The 15,749-nt window shown below is 35.9% G+C and overlaps 1 protein-coding gene across 5 annotated transcripts in view; it reads right to left on the minus strand.

The window, feature by feature from the left end:
* TAB2 (TGF-beta activated kinase 1 (MAP3K7) binding protein 2) overlaps positions 1-15,749 on the minus strand; it is a 91,096-nt gene that overhangs the window by 11,764 nt on the left and 63,583 nt on the right. For all 5 annotated transcript variants that reach the window (XM_009205914.3, XM_031667356.1, XM_031667355.1 and 2 more), the window contains 3 exons: positions 1,994-2,154; positions 1,694-1,787; positions 523-603 (listed from right to left, as the gene is read on the minus strand). In XM_009205914.3, coding sequence (XP_009204178.1) covers positions 523-603; positions 1,694-1,787; positions 1,994-2,154 — 336 coding nt within the window. The remainder of the gene's footprint in view (positions 1-522; positions 604-1,693; positions 1,788-1,993; positions 2,155-15,749) is intronic.

Raw genomic sequence — 15,749 nt, forward strand, 5'->3', positions numbered from 1 at the left:
TGCATATTTTAATGCCTGGATCAAAACACACAGATATACGGTTTGGTGTGCATATATTCTGAGAATATCAATGATGTAAAATGATAGAAGGTAAAAAACTATTCATCTGGAATTTAGGGTATTTTGATTACTTAAAGTTATATATAAATTAAACTGAATATTCATGGGGGGAAAAAAAACTTCCCCAAGGTATCTTCCTTATCATTTGTCTAAGGTTTTAAATGATACAAATTTTAGTACTTAGTAATTTTTTTTAACCAAGACTTGTTATTATTGGTTGGGAGTGTATAGTGCTTCCTAAGCTCGTGCATATTACTCTTAAAAAGCTAAGAATATTACATCTTTGCATCCTCCCCAACCCCAAGCATGTAAATGAAAATAAACAAACATCTTCTTAACGAATTCATTTAAGAATGCCAGAGTTTGAAGCAATTCTAGAGAGGAAGGTTGCTGAACAGGAAAATTTTTCTAAAATTTTGCTTTTCTAAAGTAACAGTTTTCACATTTAATGGATACACTAACCTTTGGGTTTTGGTGGCACAGGACCTACAAATCCAATATTGTCATAAAAGTTATGGATAGCGCTGGGATTAAAATGCGGTCCTGAAATATATAAAAAGTAAATATATCAATGCTTATAGCTCAAAAACAACTTTACCTTTTAAAACAAGTATTTCTTTCTAAAAAAAAATCATGCTATAAGAAATGCTTTTCATTTATTTTGCCCTTCTAATCTCCAATTATATCTAAGATTTCAAAACATATTTCAAATATATTATCTTAGGTATAACGTAGTACTCATAAAAAATATATTATCTTAGGTATAACGTAGTACTCATAAACATAAATTTACCACTTACTCAGGGTAAGTGGTAAATTGTGAAAGAAGTCAAAGTAATGCTGGTAAGACATTAACAGAAGTAGAAGTAGACCCCTGTTCTATGTGGCAAGTTAAAATAACTTAAAATTTCACAATTTAAAATGTAATTTTAAATGATCAAATACGGACTAAACAGCTTTACCTCAAGTAAATATAAAAACCTTGCATTAATGTAACAGAATGGTTAAAATTTTACACAAAAAGAGTAAGTTCAAGGATTGTAGTTTCTAGAATAGCACCAACTTTTTCTCTCCAGAGTTAAATTATGGTATTTTTCTATGAATGTTTAAAGATAAATAGCTTAATCAACATTTAAAAATAATAAAAATAAAAATAATCATCTTCCAGTTTTACAGATTCTGGAACACAGTCCCAAATGTATTAAAGACTTCTCTTTCGGTTAGATTCCTTCCCCTTCCTGTCTTTTCCATTTTATATCTTTTTATTATTTATCCAACTTCAGAATTAGGTTTAAGTGATAACATTTCCTTTTAGTTCTCTATGGAACTGAATTAAATTGTAAACATTATTTACTATAAATCATTGCTTGTCATTAACAGCTCAAGTATAAAAAACTATCATTGTCTAAAGAGTGTATAAACCTTATTTTTATTATCTTCTCTATTTTATCAGTTAAGATAGTGCCATTGAGATGCGGGTGACTTTTTAAATATATTCTTAAAACTGTATCTGGTTCTAAAGCCACATGTTCTGAGACAGTGAGATTATGATTGATAAATCTGTTTTTAGCCACAGGAAAACTGCTGGTGAATTAATACGATGAATTTCAGCTACGTATACACTGAACTTTACCTCGGGCTTGAAAAAGATCAATTTCTTTGGTTAGGCAGTCAATGTCAATCTGGAGTTGTCTATTACAACTTCTCAACTGCTGCATTTCTTCGAGCTGAAAAATAATTCTATGTAAGTAAGATTTGCACTGAATTCTTAGTCATTAATTAATAAAGAATGGAGTTTGGCAGGGGAAAGTTAGGACAGAAAAACAAGAGTTAAGAACATCTGAAGAAAACTAGATCGAGATATTATACTTATGTTAGATGGCCTACTCTCACGTTCAAGCAGAGAGATCACAACAGTTACATAAAGACTTACGGAAGGTATTTGGGATATAGAATTTGATCTTTTCAGGCGCCTTCGAGTTAGATTATTTTCCATTTCATTAACCTCAGATTTTAATTTATCCAGCTTTTTCTTTTGAATCTCAAGTTCTCTTTGAAGTCGTTCCATTCTGGCCTTCTGGTGTACCAATAGAGCTGCAACACATATCAGTAAACATGAGGACCTACCCACTTTAATCAATTAACCTTTAAGCAGACTTGGAAAAACAACCAAGAATTTGTCAAAAATCCCAAAGCTACATTAAAACAAAATATGGTATGTTTAGGCATTTAAAATCTCAAGTTTTTTTTTTTTTTGACACGGAGTTTCACTCTTGTTGCCCAGGCTGGAGTGCAATGGCGCAATCAGCTCACTGCAACCTCTGCCTCATGGGTTCAAGCAATTCTCCTGCCTCAGCCTCCCAAGTAGCTGGGATTATGGGCAACTGCCACCACACCGCACTAATTTTGTATTTTTAAAGAGATGAGGTTTCACCATGTTGGTCAGGCTGGTCTCGAACTCTTGACCCCAGGTGATCCGTCTGCCTTGACCTCCCAAAGTGCTGGGATTACAGGCTTGTGCCACAGTGCCTGGCCAAATTCCAAAAATTTTTACTTAAAAATTGTTTTAGTTATTTAAATAAATGCTACTTTTCAAATGTTTTTTTTTAGGATTTGGAGAAATTCACTTTATGAATGAAGACAGCATTTTTAGGCTACAACTTCTCTAAAGGTTTTAGTATTTTTAATTAACCTACTTACTGTATCTAATTTACATCTACCCTCGGAAAGGACAAGCTCTCTTACTTCAGAGTGTCATGTTTGGTCTATGAATGAAGCATTCTAATATGAAAATGTTATAGATATTTTAGCAGGGAATGCAGAATGGGTTGAATCCATTTTGATGTATGCAAGAAATAAAACAGGAAGATTGATTTTACTCCACATGAATGTTAACATTAAATTATCCCAATTGCCACTTATATTTTTGTATATTCAGATTATATTCTGTGAAAATATTTTCCAAGATCTTTAGAGAAACAAAATAAGCAATCAATCCCGCAGCATTAATGAACTACTTGGGAAACCATAATAAACTACAAATACTGGTATATGTTTTTGTCATCTATCCCTGGACATGAATCTCATCCTTTAGGATACTGGACTGGAAGTGAAGATACTGGAATCTACTTTTTATAAAGAAACAACATGGGATGATTCTATCTTGAGAAAAAAAAAGGCAGATTTGGAAAAGCACTTTAAACAACCTCTAGAAATAAAAGTCATTGAAATGAAAAAGCCAGACAGATTACATACAAAGACAGCTGGTGACCTGGCAGATAGACGTAAGAATATTACCCAGAATGCACAATGTGACAGAAAACATGAGAGAAGAGTTGAAAGGCCTCACATACATCTAAGAAAAAAATTCCAGGCTGGGCACGGTGGCTCACACCTGTAATCCCAGCACTTTGGGGAGGCTGAGGAGGGTGGATCACTTGAGGTCAGGAGTTTGAGACCAGACTGGCCAACATGGTGAAACCTCATCTCTACTGAAAATACAAAAAGTAGCTGGGCGTGGTGATGGATGCCTGTAATTCCAGCTACCTGGGAGTCTCTGAGGCAGGAGAATTGCTTGAACCCGGGAGGCGGAGGTTGCGGTAAGCCGAGATCATGCCACTGCACTCCAGCCTGGATGACAGAGTGAGACTCCGTCTCCGCTGGGGGTGGGGGTGGGGGTGGGGGTGTAGGGGGTGGGGTGGGGAAAGACAGGGAGAAAAGAATTCTAGAAGGAGACAATAGAGAGGATAGACAAGAGGCAAGATGTGAAGAGATACAGGCTGAAAATGTTCCAAAATTGAAGGGAAAAAAGGAAGTAACAAATTTTAGAAGATAAAATAATTTGTTCACCTAATTAAATTATCCAAGAATACAGATGAATAAAGGTATTTCCAGAACAAAGTCTGGGGAAATTCAACAATCACAGATAGCTGCTGAAATAACTACTAAAGATATGTTTTGATAAGAAGGAAATTAAATACAAAAGAATGGAATAAGATGAGTAAATCTGGAAAAAAAAAAAAAAGCTCTGACAATAAAACAAAGGAAAAGACTATGGCAGGGCAGGGGAGCAGCAGACATTGTTTAAAACAAAGTGAAAATAAAATACTGGAATAGAATAACAAGACACTGAAGTGCAAAGATCAGAGGTGAAGTATTCTAAGGTCTTGAAGGTATTTAAGAAGAATACACTTAAATGTTGCTAAGCCAAATATACATGCTCAGTATTTAGGGATCAGTACTAAAAGAAGTTCAACAGAATGTGCAGTTTCTAAATTAAAACAACCTAAGGAGAAATGAGGGAAATTTAATTAAACCTAGGTAGCAGGAAAGGAGGGGATAAAGGAAAGAAATGCAAAACAAAAACCTGACTGGGATAATTCCAAATATACTAGAAATAACAATGAATGCAACCAAATTAAACATATCTGTTGAGATGAGATCGGTAGACTGAATTGTAAAAACTCAGCAATATGCGGCTTATGAAAAACACTCAAAACATAATTCACTTATCTATTCTTGTAATAAGTTGAGGGTCTAGGTTTCAGGTGTTGTTGTAGGCATTTTGGAAGTCCACGAACAAAATAGGAAAACATCCTTGCCCTTGTGGAGCTCACATTACAATGGAGCATAGATCAGGGCCAGGGAGTAGGGCAAGAGAAAGACTCTAAACAAAGGGTAAACAGGTAGGCAAACGATGGCCCAGGGGCCAAATCTAGCCCACTGCCTGTTTCGTCACTAAAGTTTTACTGGAAAATACAGCCTTGCTCATTTGTTTACTTGCTATCTATGGCTGTTTTCATTTTACAACAGCAGAATTAAATAGTTGTGACAGAGATTATGTGGCCTACAAAATCCTAAATGATATACTATCTGGCTGTTTACCAGATCATGTAGAGCCTTGCTGACCATATTAAGGACTCTGAATAGAATGGGGATCTATCATAGCACAGAAGGGTTCAAAATAAAAGGACTCAAGTAAAATAAGTATCTTGCGCTTCAGGCACTACTCTAAGAAGCATAGAGTAATGGCAGTCAATTGCTGGAAGTATCTGAAGACTGTGGTGCACTGAAGGCAACAACAAAACCCAAACCCAGCTCCACTCCTGACTAAATTGATGCAATGACTCATAATAATAACCTGAAAGAAAAAGAGATGTCCTCATTTCTGGGTGTAAATACCATTTACTTTAGTCTCCTCTGTTCCTTTACATACAATATGTGGCATTCAATAAAAAATGAGACATACAGAAAACCAGAAGAAAAATGGAATTCATCATCAAGAGATAAAGTGATCAACAAAACTATACTCAAAGATGATATAGCTGGAATTACCTGACAGAAAACTTAAAAGATTTAACTATGATTAATATGTTAAAGGATCTAGTTTAAAAGGTGGACAGCATGCAAAAAAAGATTCACAATTTGAGGAGAGCGGTGGAAATCATGAAAGGGTCAAATGCTAGAAATAAAAAATTATTCATCAGAGATAAAGAGTTCCTTGGACAGACTTAGCACACTGGACACAGAAGAATCAGTGAACTTGAAGACAGAAATTACCCAAACTGAATACACCAAGAAACAAGTGAAAAAAAGAACAAAAAAAACTTAAGAGTTGCAGAACTAATATCAAACAGTCTATGTGTAATTGGCAAAAGAGGAGGAAAAAAGGCAGGAGAAATATCTGACATGATAAAGACCAAAAATTTTCCAACATTAATGAAATACAACAAATCACAGATCTAAGAAGCCTATAGATCACCAAAAAATGCTAAAACAAAACCCCTAGACACATCACAAAGTGCTGAAAACCAAAGATTTTCATATATTTCAGAAAAAAATCTGACTTTAGGGCAAAACATATGAGATAAAGATGTCCTTTACTTAATGATAAAAGGAAAAAATGCTAGTATACAACTCTGCATGGAAAATCATAAAAACAATCTAATTTGTTTCCCAACAAATTCATTATAAAGTATACATTCCAGGATAAGGTTGAGCATTCTCCCAGTCACAGCTCCATCAGCAATCCCCAATCCCATATCCCTAACATCTTCTATCAAAACAAGAATAGAGTTTGAGAGATACACAGAAGGCCAATATTAGTAGGAGCCAGACTTTAACAGCAGGCAGAAATCTGATTCAAAGATGATTTAGGAGACTTGAAAGAGTCACAGTTGCTACACATACGGTTGTGAGGTGTTTTGAGGTTCAAAAGTAAATTTTTCAGAATATATCTGAAATAAGCATTGCATCCTTAGATATTCAAAGAGGTTTTTGCAATGGCTGAAGATGTGGCTTACCTTTGGGAGTAAAGGCAAAGCATCTCTTATGATTAGTCTGAAGCTCTAAAGTAAAATATTGCAAATCCATTTACAATTACTTACAACTTATTTATGAGGCATTTCTTTGCACTTTAAACAAAATTATAGTTATAATGACTATATTACTTAGAAACGACATACCTAGTTGGTTGACTTGTCTAGGTATGGCTGTTATAAACAAGCTAAAAATGCTATGAATATACTAGGAAAGCAGTTCTCTATTTCTTAGCATTTTTTTCTTCTAAGTGGCTGAATTTTTATGTGTCTAGTTCACTTTTCATTTGTGGTTTGAGATCTTTAGATAGGAATCTGAGAAAGACGAATTACAGAGAAAAAAGGGATCAAAGTGAATTTCTAAAAATCACTGTAAAAATTCGGCTAAAGTCAAAACTCTTCTCGAGCTGTGAGTTTTGTCTGCAAGTTTAACCTTGACTATACAAAATAATATCCAATATTTGTCCATTATGAAAAAATGTGATTAGATTCAATATGAAACAATGTTGGTAGATAAACAGCAAAGACAGTTTTGCTCTAATTAGCCTCCACTAAATGAAAAAATCTGTCTCCTGAAACCCCATAAAAATGAGGTATGAATGACAAAGGTTCAATCTACCAACAAATAAGAAAAAGAAGGCAATTAATTGACAACAGATGTCAACAAGTTTCTGGAAAGCTAGAAGCAGATGAAATGACAGCTGAATGAAGGAGTGGAGAAAGCTGAAGTCTCATGCACAAGGAGGGTGCTGTAGACAAAATGGCAGCTCATCTGCCCAGCAGAAACCTAAAAAGGCTCTTGACTTTGGAAAAAGGAGGTAACAACAGAAGGCAGGAGTTAGGAAAGGGCCAGAACACAGAGGCTTAATTAGCTATCTGTATATGGAACAGTCAACTTCTCCCCATCCTAAAGGGAAGGTAGCTGTAGGTTTAAGGATCACATAGTTGAAGAAAATCTGATATGAAGGCAGGTGGATGATCTGAGGTCAGGAGTTCAAGACTAGCCTGGCTGACATGGTGAAACCCCATCTCTACTAAAAATACAAAAATTAGCCAGGTGGTAGTGGCTCGTGCCTGTAATCTCAGCTACTCAGGAGATTGAGGCAGGAGAATTGTTTGAACCTGGGAGGCAGAGGTTGCAGTGATCGCGCCACTACACTCCAGTCTGGGCGACAAAGTGAGACCCTGTCCGCTCCCCTCGCCCCACTAAAAAAAAAAAAAAAAAAAAAAAAAAGAAAATCTGATATGATTGTGAAAGATCTGCATAAACAGAGAAAAAAACTAAATCCAGATGAAGACAACATAGTAGAGAGACGAGAACTTAAATTCTAATATCATTAAGAGATTTAAGACACTACTGTACCAATAAAACAACAATCTTCTTCGAAAAGCAATCAGAGAACTAGCTCTTGGAAATTAAAAACATAACTGCCAAAATGAAAATTTCATATGGGAGTTGGAAAAAAACTTAAGGAAATCTCCTACAATGTAGAATGGAATGATAAGGAGGGGCCGGGTATGGTGGCTCATGCCTGTAATCTCAGCACTTTGGGAGGCCTAGGAGGGAGAGTCATTTGAGCCCAGGAGTTTCACCAGCCTGGGCAACAAAGAGAGATGCTGCCTCTACAAAAAAATTCAAAAATTAGCCAGGCGTGGTGGTGCACACCTGCAGTCTCAGCTACTCGAGAGGCTGAAATGGGAGATCACTTGAGCCTGGGAGGTCGAGGCTACAGTGAGCTGACAGCACCACTGTACTCCAGCCTAGGCAACAGTGACACCCTGCCCCTGCCCGACACCTCCAAGAAAGACAAAGACGTGAAATATACTGAAGATGTAACGAGAAATAGATAGAAAGCTCATTCAGGACATTAAACAGCTGAACAAGAGGAGGTCTAGAAACAGACAATAAAGAAACCATAGTGGGGATCAGAAAAGAATTTCCCAAGGCTGAAGGGAGACACTAGCCTGTAAAATGGACGAGTCTACTAAATGTGGGACAGGATGATTAAAAAAAAAAAAACCCTATACCATTGTAAAATTTCAGACTACTAAAGACAAAGAAAGATCTTAAAAATTTCCAGAAAGAAAAAAAGTAGATCACATACAAAGATACAAGAATCATATTGACATCATATTTCCTCAGTAATAAGGAAATCACTACATTTTTCTGTGGAGAAATGATATTCAACCAATAATTCTATATCCAGCTAAAATTATGAGGGGATTTCCAGATATTTCAGGACTTAGAGAATTTACCTCCCAAGTCTCATTAGGAAAATACTTAAAGACATGTTCTAGCAAATTGAAGGCATAAACCAAGAAAGAAGACAATATAAGATCCAAGAATGGTGACTCTAATTTATAACAGGGAAGAGAGAACTCCAGGAAAAACGAACAGATGGTATCTTGGAGGTGCCGAAAGGATATGATAAAGGCAGAGAACAACAACAACAAAAATTAACAATTCCAAGGAAAACAGATAAATACCTGGGCTTTGCAGTGAACAGATGATGAAGAAGGAATTACAGGTAAAGAAAACAATATTCAGTATCTTTTAAATCCTCTTTCAAAGTTAAATTTTAATGGATAAAAGTAATTTAAGCATGCAACTCTCTCTTGTGGTTGTTGTTAAAAATAAGTGAGTACTAAGTGAACTCAACCACCAGGGCTCTTAAACCACTGCTACAAGCATTCTAAATGGTTTATACAGAAAGCTCAGTACTTACCCAACTTTTGTCAGCTCATGAACAATGAAGAAAATTTCTTCGTTACTCAATTTTATTTGAAATTTAAAAAACACACTTGAAGTTCCAGATGGTGTTAGTTTTATTAATTTTAGTTATTCTTTACTGTAAATAATGTCAAATTTCTCCAGAAGTTAAAAACAAAAACACAAGAATTTGCTTACTGAAAAGAGACATATGTCATTGGAAAACATACTAGGGACTTGTAGATACAAAGATTTTAGGCTTGTTTAAATGAAAAAAGAAAAATTTTGCTATTGAACAACCTAATAGGTACTTACTTCTGGAATCTTTTTGTTTTTTGTCTGTAATGACAATTTTACATGTCTAAGTCAGGTACATGCCTAAGTCATGCCTAAGTTGTTGTACCTAGGAAAGTACAATGTCAGCTTCTAAAATAAATCAAGATTTTTCTACGCTGTAACTTTGTTGACAACAGGAATCATATCTGTTTTATATATCACTGTATTACCATAGTCACTTATTTGGTGACTGAGTCATAAAAGATTTAAAGATGGCAATTATAACTTTAAAGCAAACTGTTTTAATCTATTTTGTCATTTTTTTTTTTTTTTTCCTGAGACGGAGTCTGGCTCTGTCGCCCAGGCTGGGGTGCAGTGGCTGGATCTCAGCTCACTGCAAGCTCCGCCTCCCGGGTTTATGCCATTCTCCTGCCTCAGCCTCCCGAGTAGCTGGGACTACAGGCGCCCGCCACCTCGCCTGGCTAGTTTTTTTGGTATTTTTTAGTAGAGACGGCGTTTCACCATGTTAGCCAGGATGGTGTCGATCTCCTGACCTCGTGATCTGCCCGTCTCGGCCTCCCAAAGTGCTGGGATTACAGGCTTGAGCCACTGCGCCTGGCCTATTTTGTCATTTTTAAAGGCAGTTTGAAATCAGATCAGTGCTGCAACTGGGCCCACAATTTGGGCAACAGATGTAAAACAAAAGTATGAGGAATGATGCTTAATCTCTAACTATTTTTAATAACTTAATAAGAGATGAATTTTAGTCATTTTAGCATAACTGGTGAGACCTCTTGCTAGATAATTTGCTGGCCTTTATTTTACATAATTAAGATTCTGCATGTAATCTTACAGCATTAAGATATAGGTATTATCTAAAACTTTTATTTTAGACAGAAGGAAAACAGGCCTAGAGGCACCAAAAGAGCCTCAGAACAATAAAACTGGATGAATCATTATGCGACGTGGGCGTTTATGGCTTAGGTTTATACTTTTTTTTTTTTTTTTGACGCAGAGATTCGCTCTCTTGTTGCCCAGGATGGAGTGCAATGGCGCGATCTCAGCTCATGGCAACCCCCGCCTCCCAGGTTCAAGCGATTCTCCTGCCTCAGCCTCCCCAGTAGCTGGGATTATGGGTATGTGCCACTACGCCCAGCTAATTTTGTATTTTTAGTAAAGACGGGGTTTCTCCAGTTGGTCAGGCTGGTCTCGAATTCCCGACCTCTGGTGACCCACCCGCCTCGGGCTCTCAAAGTGCTGGGATTACAGGCATGAGCTGCCATGCCTGGCCAGGTTTATACTTTAAAAGAGGATATGGTAGCTGTTTTCAAGTTTTTGAAGGGATGCCATGAGACCCATTCAATATGGTTTCAAGGCAATACTAAAGAGAAAATATACTGTAAGATTTCTGGGGTGGGGTGCAGGGGCTCACACCTGTAATCCCAGCACTTTGGGAGGCCAAGGCTGGTGGATAATTATGAGGTCAAGAGATTGAGACCATTCTGGCCAACATGGTGAAACCACGTCTCTATTAAAAATACAAAAATTAGTTGGGCATGGTGGTGCATACCTGTAGTCCCAGCTACTTGGGAGGCTGAGGCAGTGGAATTGCTTGAATCTGGGAGTCAGAGGTTGCAGTGAGCCGAGATTGCACCACTGAACTCCAGTATGGGTGACACAGCAAGACTCGATCTCAAAAAAAAAAGAAAAAAAAAGTTTTTCCCCCCCCCCATCAAAATCTTGGAATACGGAAAGGCTTTCTAAATAAGACACAAAACCCAGAAGCCATAAGAGTAAATTCTGAGAAGTCTGAATATGTAAAAGTAAAAAATTTATAAGGCAGAAAAAATTTTATTGACTAAGTAAAAGGTAGTAACAAAGTAGAAAGAATAGACTAGGCATTTTACAGAAATATGTAAGTTCACAAGATGAGAAATACAAATGGCTGGAAAAAGAACACATGAAAAGATGTTCAACCTCAATCATATTTAAATATGCAAATTTAAGCTCCCAAGAAAAAGATGAAAACTTAAAAAAACCCAAAGCAACAATATATTTTTACCTATTAAACTGACAGATATACTTTTTTCCACCACCTACAAAATATGAGTGGAGAAGGGAAAGAGGAAAGATTATCCTTATAAATGTTACCAAAAATGTTCCCCATTTATAAGTACGGGAGTATAAACTGGTAAAATCTCTTTAGAGAGCCTCAAAATTGAAACTGGCAACATTTACTGGCAGTCGTTAGTGTCCTTCCCCACATTCTTTTGTCTGTCTGTCTCCCAGGTATGTGGTAGAACTGTGCCTCCCTGTTGCTGCTGAATTAGGTGTGGCTGTGTGCTTTGTTTTAGCTACAGAGTAACATGCGTTGAGGCAGAGGCTTAAGGAGCCACTGCTCACCCTCTATGTTTCCTTGGTCATGGAAGCACAGAAATGGAGCTTCCCTTAACCTGGGTTGCTGGGTGAGGGTGATGCAGAACAGAGGCCACCAGCTAACCTATATGGGATAAGAAATGTGAGATAGAAATAAATCTTTGTTGTTTTTAAGACATGGTTTGTTACTGCAACATAACCAAGCCTAAATGATACATCTATCAAAATTAAAAACACATATATCCTTGGACACAGCAGTTTCACTCCTAGTAATCTCATAGTCTGCCAAGATACTTGGACATGGGTACATCTATGTATACACAAGGATTTTTATTGCAGCACTGTTTGTAAAAACAAGATTAGCAACTACTTAAGGTCTATCAAGAATGGACTGGTTAGATATTATGGTACACAACACTATGCAGCCATTTCTTAAAAAGCAGATCCTGCTGACATGGAATTTTCTCAAAGAGATAAAGACAAAAAAGAGAGACATAATCCTAGAATACAAAATGAACTGTTTGAGAAACTAGTTATCTCTAGTAAGGGGAATTTTTCATTATATACCCTTTAGTTCTATTTTCAGTTTTTTAAAAAACCAAGTATGCAGAAAAATATTTTAACGCAATTCCTATCAGAATTCCAGTTGACTTCTATATAGAAATTGACAAACTGATTCTAAAATTTACTTAGAATTTCAAGAGACTCTAAATAACCAAGCCTACCTTGAAAAAGAACCAAGCAGGAGAACTCACATGTCCCAATTTAATAATAAAATAATTATAGTAATTAAGGCCATATGGTATTGGCATAAAGAACATATAGAACAATGGAAAAGAACTGAGAGTCCAGAAATGAACCCACACATTTATGGTCAACTGGTGTTTTACAGGGGTGCCAAAATCACTCAATGAGGGGAAAAAGTCTTTTCAACAAATGGTGCTGGAATACTTGGATAGCCACATGCAAAAGAATGAAGTTGGATCCTTACCTCATGCCATGATATAGAAATTGCATCAGAATGGATGAAAGATCAAAGGTTAGAATGTAAGAACCAAAATTATATAACTCTTAGGAGAAAAAATAGGAGTATCTTCATGACCTCACCTCAGAGTTAGAAACTGATTCCTAGGACACCAAAAACAAGAGCAAGAAAAATACATAGAGTTTGGACTTCAGCCAAATAAAAAATTTGTGCTTAAAAGACACCATCAAGAAAGTGAAAAGACAACACGAATGGGAGAAAACTGCAAATCATGTAAGGGACTTATTTCTAGAATATATAGAGAACTCACACAACTTAACAATAAAGATGAATAACCTAAAAGTAGGCAAAAAAGAAAATATGCAAATGGCCAGTAAGCACACGAAATGATGCTTGACATCATTAGCCAATAGGGAAATGCAAATCAAAATCACAACGAGATACTTTGCAGCCACTAGGATGGCAAGTAACACAAAGTCAGATAAAAGTGTTGGTGAAAATGTGGAGAAATCAAAACCCTCATACACAGCTGGTGAGGATGTAAAATGGTGCAGTCACTTTGGAAAACCGTATGGCAACAATTCCACTGCTGAAAAGGTGGAAAAAACCAAAATGTTCATCAACTGATGAATGAATAAATGAAATGCAGTATATTTATATAATGGCGTATTTGGCCATAACAAGGAAAGAACATCTTGCTACACTACAGATGAGTCATGAAAGATCAGATTCCATTTTATATCAGGTGTCCAGAATATGTAAATTTATAGAGACAGAAAGTAGATTAGTGGTTCCTAGTGCTGAGGGTGGGGGGTAATGGGATAGGGAGGTGATAGCTTACAGGATATGGGGTTTCCTTTAGAGGGGATGAAAGTGTTCTACTGGCTGGGTGATGGCTGCACATATCAGTGAATAAACTAAAAACTGATGTTTACTGTAAGTCAATTGCACTGTATATTAACTACATCTCAATAAAGATGTTAAAATAATGTCTAAACATTTAAAAAATTTAAAGGATTTATATAACAGTGTACTGTTCTCACATTTAGTGAATGTCTGTCAGACATACTGTAGAATATGTATATATTATATAAACCCACGTGTTCACAGACCCATGTGTATAGTGTGTTCCTGCTTTAAGAAGTGTGTGTATATACATATATACACACAGGTATGTGTATGTGAATATAATGGGAATGAATGTAATGGGAAGGGGAATATAATGGGAAGGGGATAAGTAACTGCTAATGGAGAATATCCCTCATAGTTAAATAATGGAAAAGCTGGAGGAAGTGACAGGTCAAAGGTTGAAAGCAGACACATTTTTATTGCATTTGTTTTTTATAATTTCTTTTACAGACTGGTATTTTCATAATACTTTTTACAGGTATTGATTTAATGTAAGAAATTAGCAGGTAGAGCTCTCCAAAACCAGAATATGCTACCTTAGGAGGCAGTTTGTGTCTCATAGGAATTTAAAGTACAGAATGGATTTACACTTGATAGGCTGGATGGGTACGTGGACTGGATAACCTATGGAGTAGAATTCTTCACGTCCTTTAAAGTCTCTTCCAACTCTTGACGTTTACCCCAAATTAAAAAGGTATTTAGTCTTAAGACTGAGAAGAACCTACAAGTAGCAGGGCTAATTTGAAAAAAATATTCTGTAAGTGGTCCAATGTCAACTAATCTTAATTACTGAGTTTATTATTATTATTTTAGAGACAAAGTCTTGCTACATTGCCCTGGCTGGTCTTGAACTCCTGCACTCAAGCAGTCTTCCTTGCCTCAGACTCCCGAGTAGCTGCAACTACAGGTACATGCTACTGCACTAGGCTTTTATTTAATAATGTGATTTCAATGTCAACAAAGAACAACAAAAAGGCATTTCCAATCAAAAGATACATAAAGTTAAACAAAGTACAAGTTTTAGAATCTGAACTAAGTAAAATTATATTTCCTTTTGAAAAGAGTATCTTACTGAATTTGTGCCACAATAAACATTTTTAATTAAATCTCATTAAAAAGAAACGTGTTGTGATTTCTGTAGATGTACTGGTGAAAAATGGTAAGGAATGAGAAACACAAAGTCCAAGAAGCTAATTTTCAACTCATAATTTTTCTTCCTTGTATTTCTATTTTAGGTTCAAAGTCAAGGCTACTGCTTAACACTATGGTAGGACTTTAAACATAACTGAGGAAAAACCATTTTAAAGTATCATTAAAAATATTTATGATTTTATATATGTAATTTTTTTCTTTAAATAATAAAAACAGTTTACCAGCTAAGTCAATACCACAGATGGAGTTCTGTGGAAATCGTATTTGGCAGCAATCTTAGTTTTTTAAGAGTTCCTGGCTCCTGTAACAAAGTAAGAAAGTAGGCCCTTTTCTCTCCACCACGAAAATTTGTTGGAATGCGTAATGTACTTTGTCCTCCATACCTATAAAAGTTGCCAGTGTTATAACAGGCATACCACTATGAAGACACTAGAATGTCTCAGAATATGCTGAATGATAGTTTTCAATATTTTTTGGAAGCTAGAGTTGGGTGGTATAACTTAAGGGGGAAAAAATGTAGCTATATGTGACCACTGACTATCAGCAAGAAAATTTCACTTCTATACTTGTTCTTAATGGGTAACATAAGAATTTCCTTCATACCTTTAAACTGAAAATTTCTCTCCAACCTTAATTTGTTCTTTTCACTTTTGTCTCTGATTCCTGTAGTACTTTAAGGAATCAAGTTTAATTTATTTCCTTTAGGAAGGATGATGGTGCTGACAGACTTAGTGCTGAGGTGAGTGGGGTCTTGATGTTTCATTAATTTACTTCTTTTGCTTCTGATCACTCTATAGTAGAGGCTGTATCAAACAATGTATCTTTCATAAACAGAAATTCTCACTTTTGATAGTTTTTATCACAGTATTTTTAGATTTCAAATGGAAGATTAAAAGAAAAAAGAAAAAAATGCATTTTGGTTACCAAATTTATGTATGTATATATGTTCTCTTCTCAATTTGGA

The sequence above is a fragment of the Papio anubis genome, chromosome 6, assembly GCF_008728515.1.
Source record: "Papio anubis isolate 15944 chromosome 6, Panubis1.0, whole genome shotgun sequence".
Taxonomy (NCBI): domain Eukaryota; kingdom Metazoa; phylum Chordata; class Mammalia; order Primates; family Cercopithecidae; genus Papio; species Papio anubis.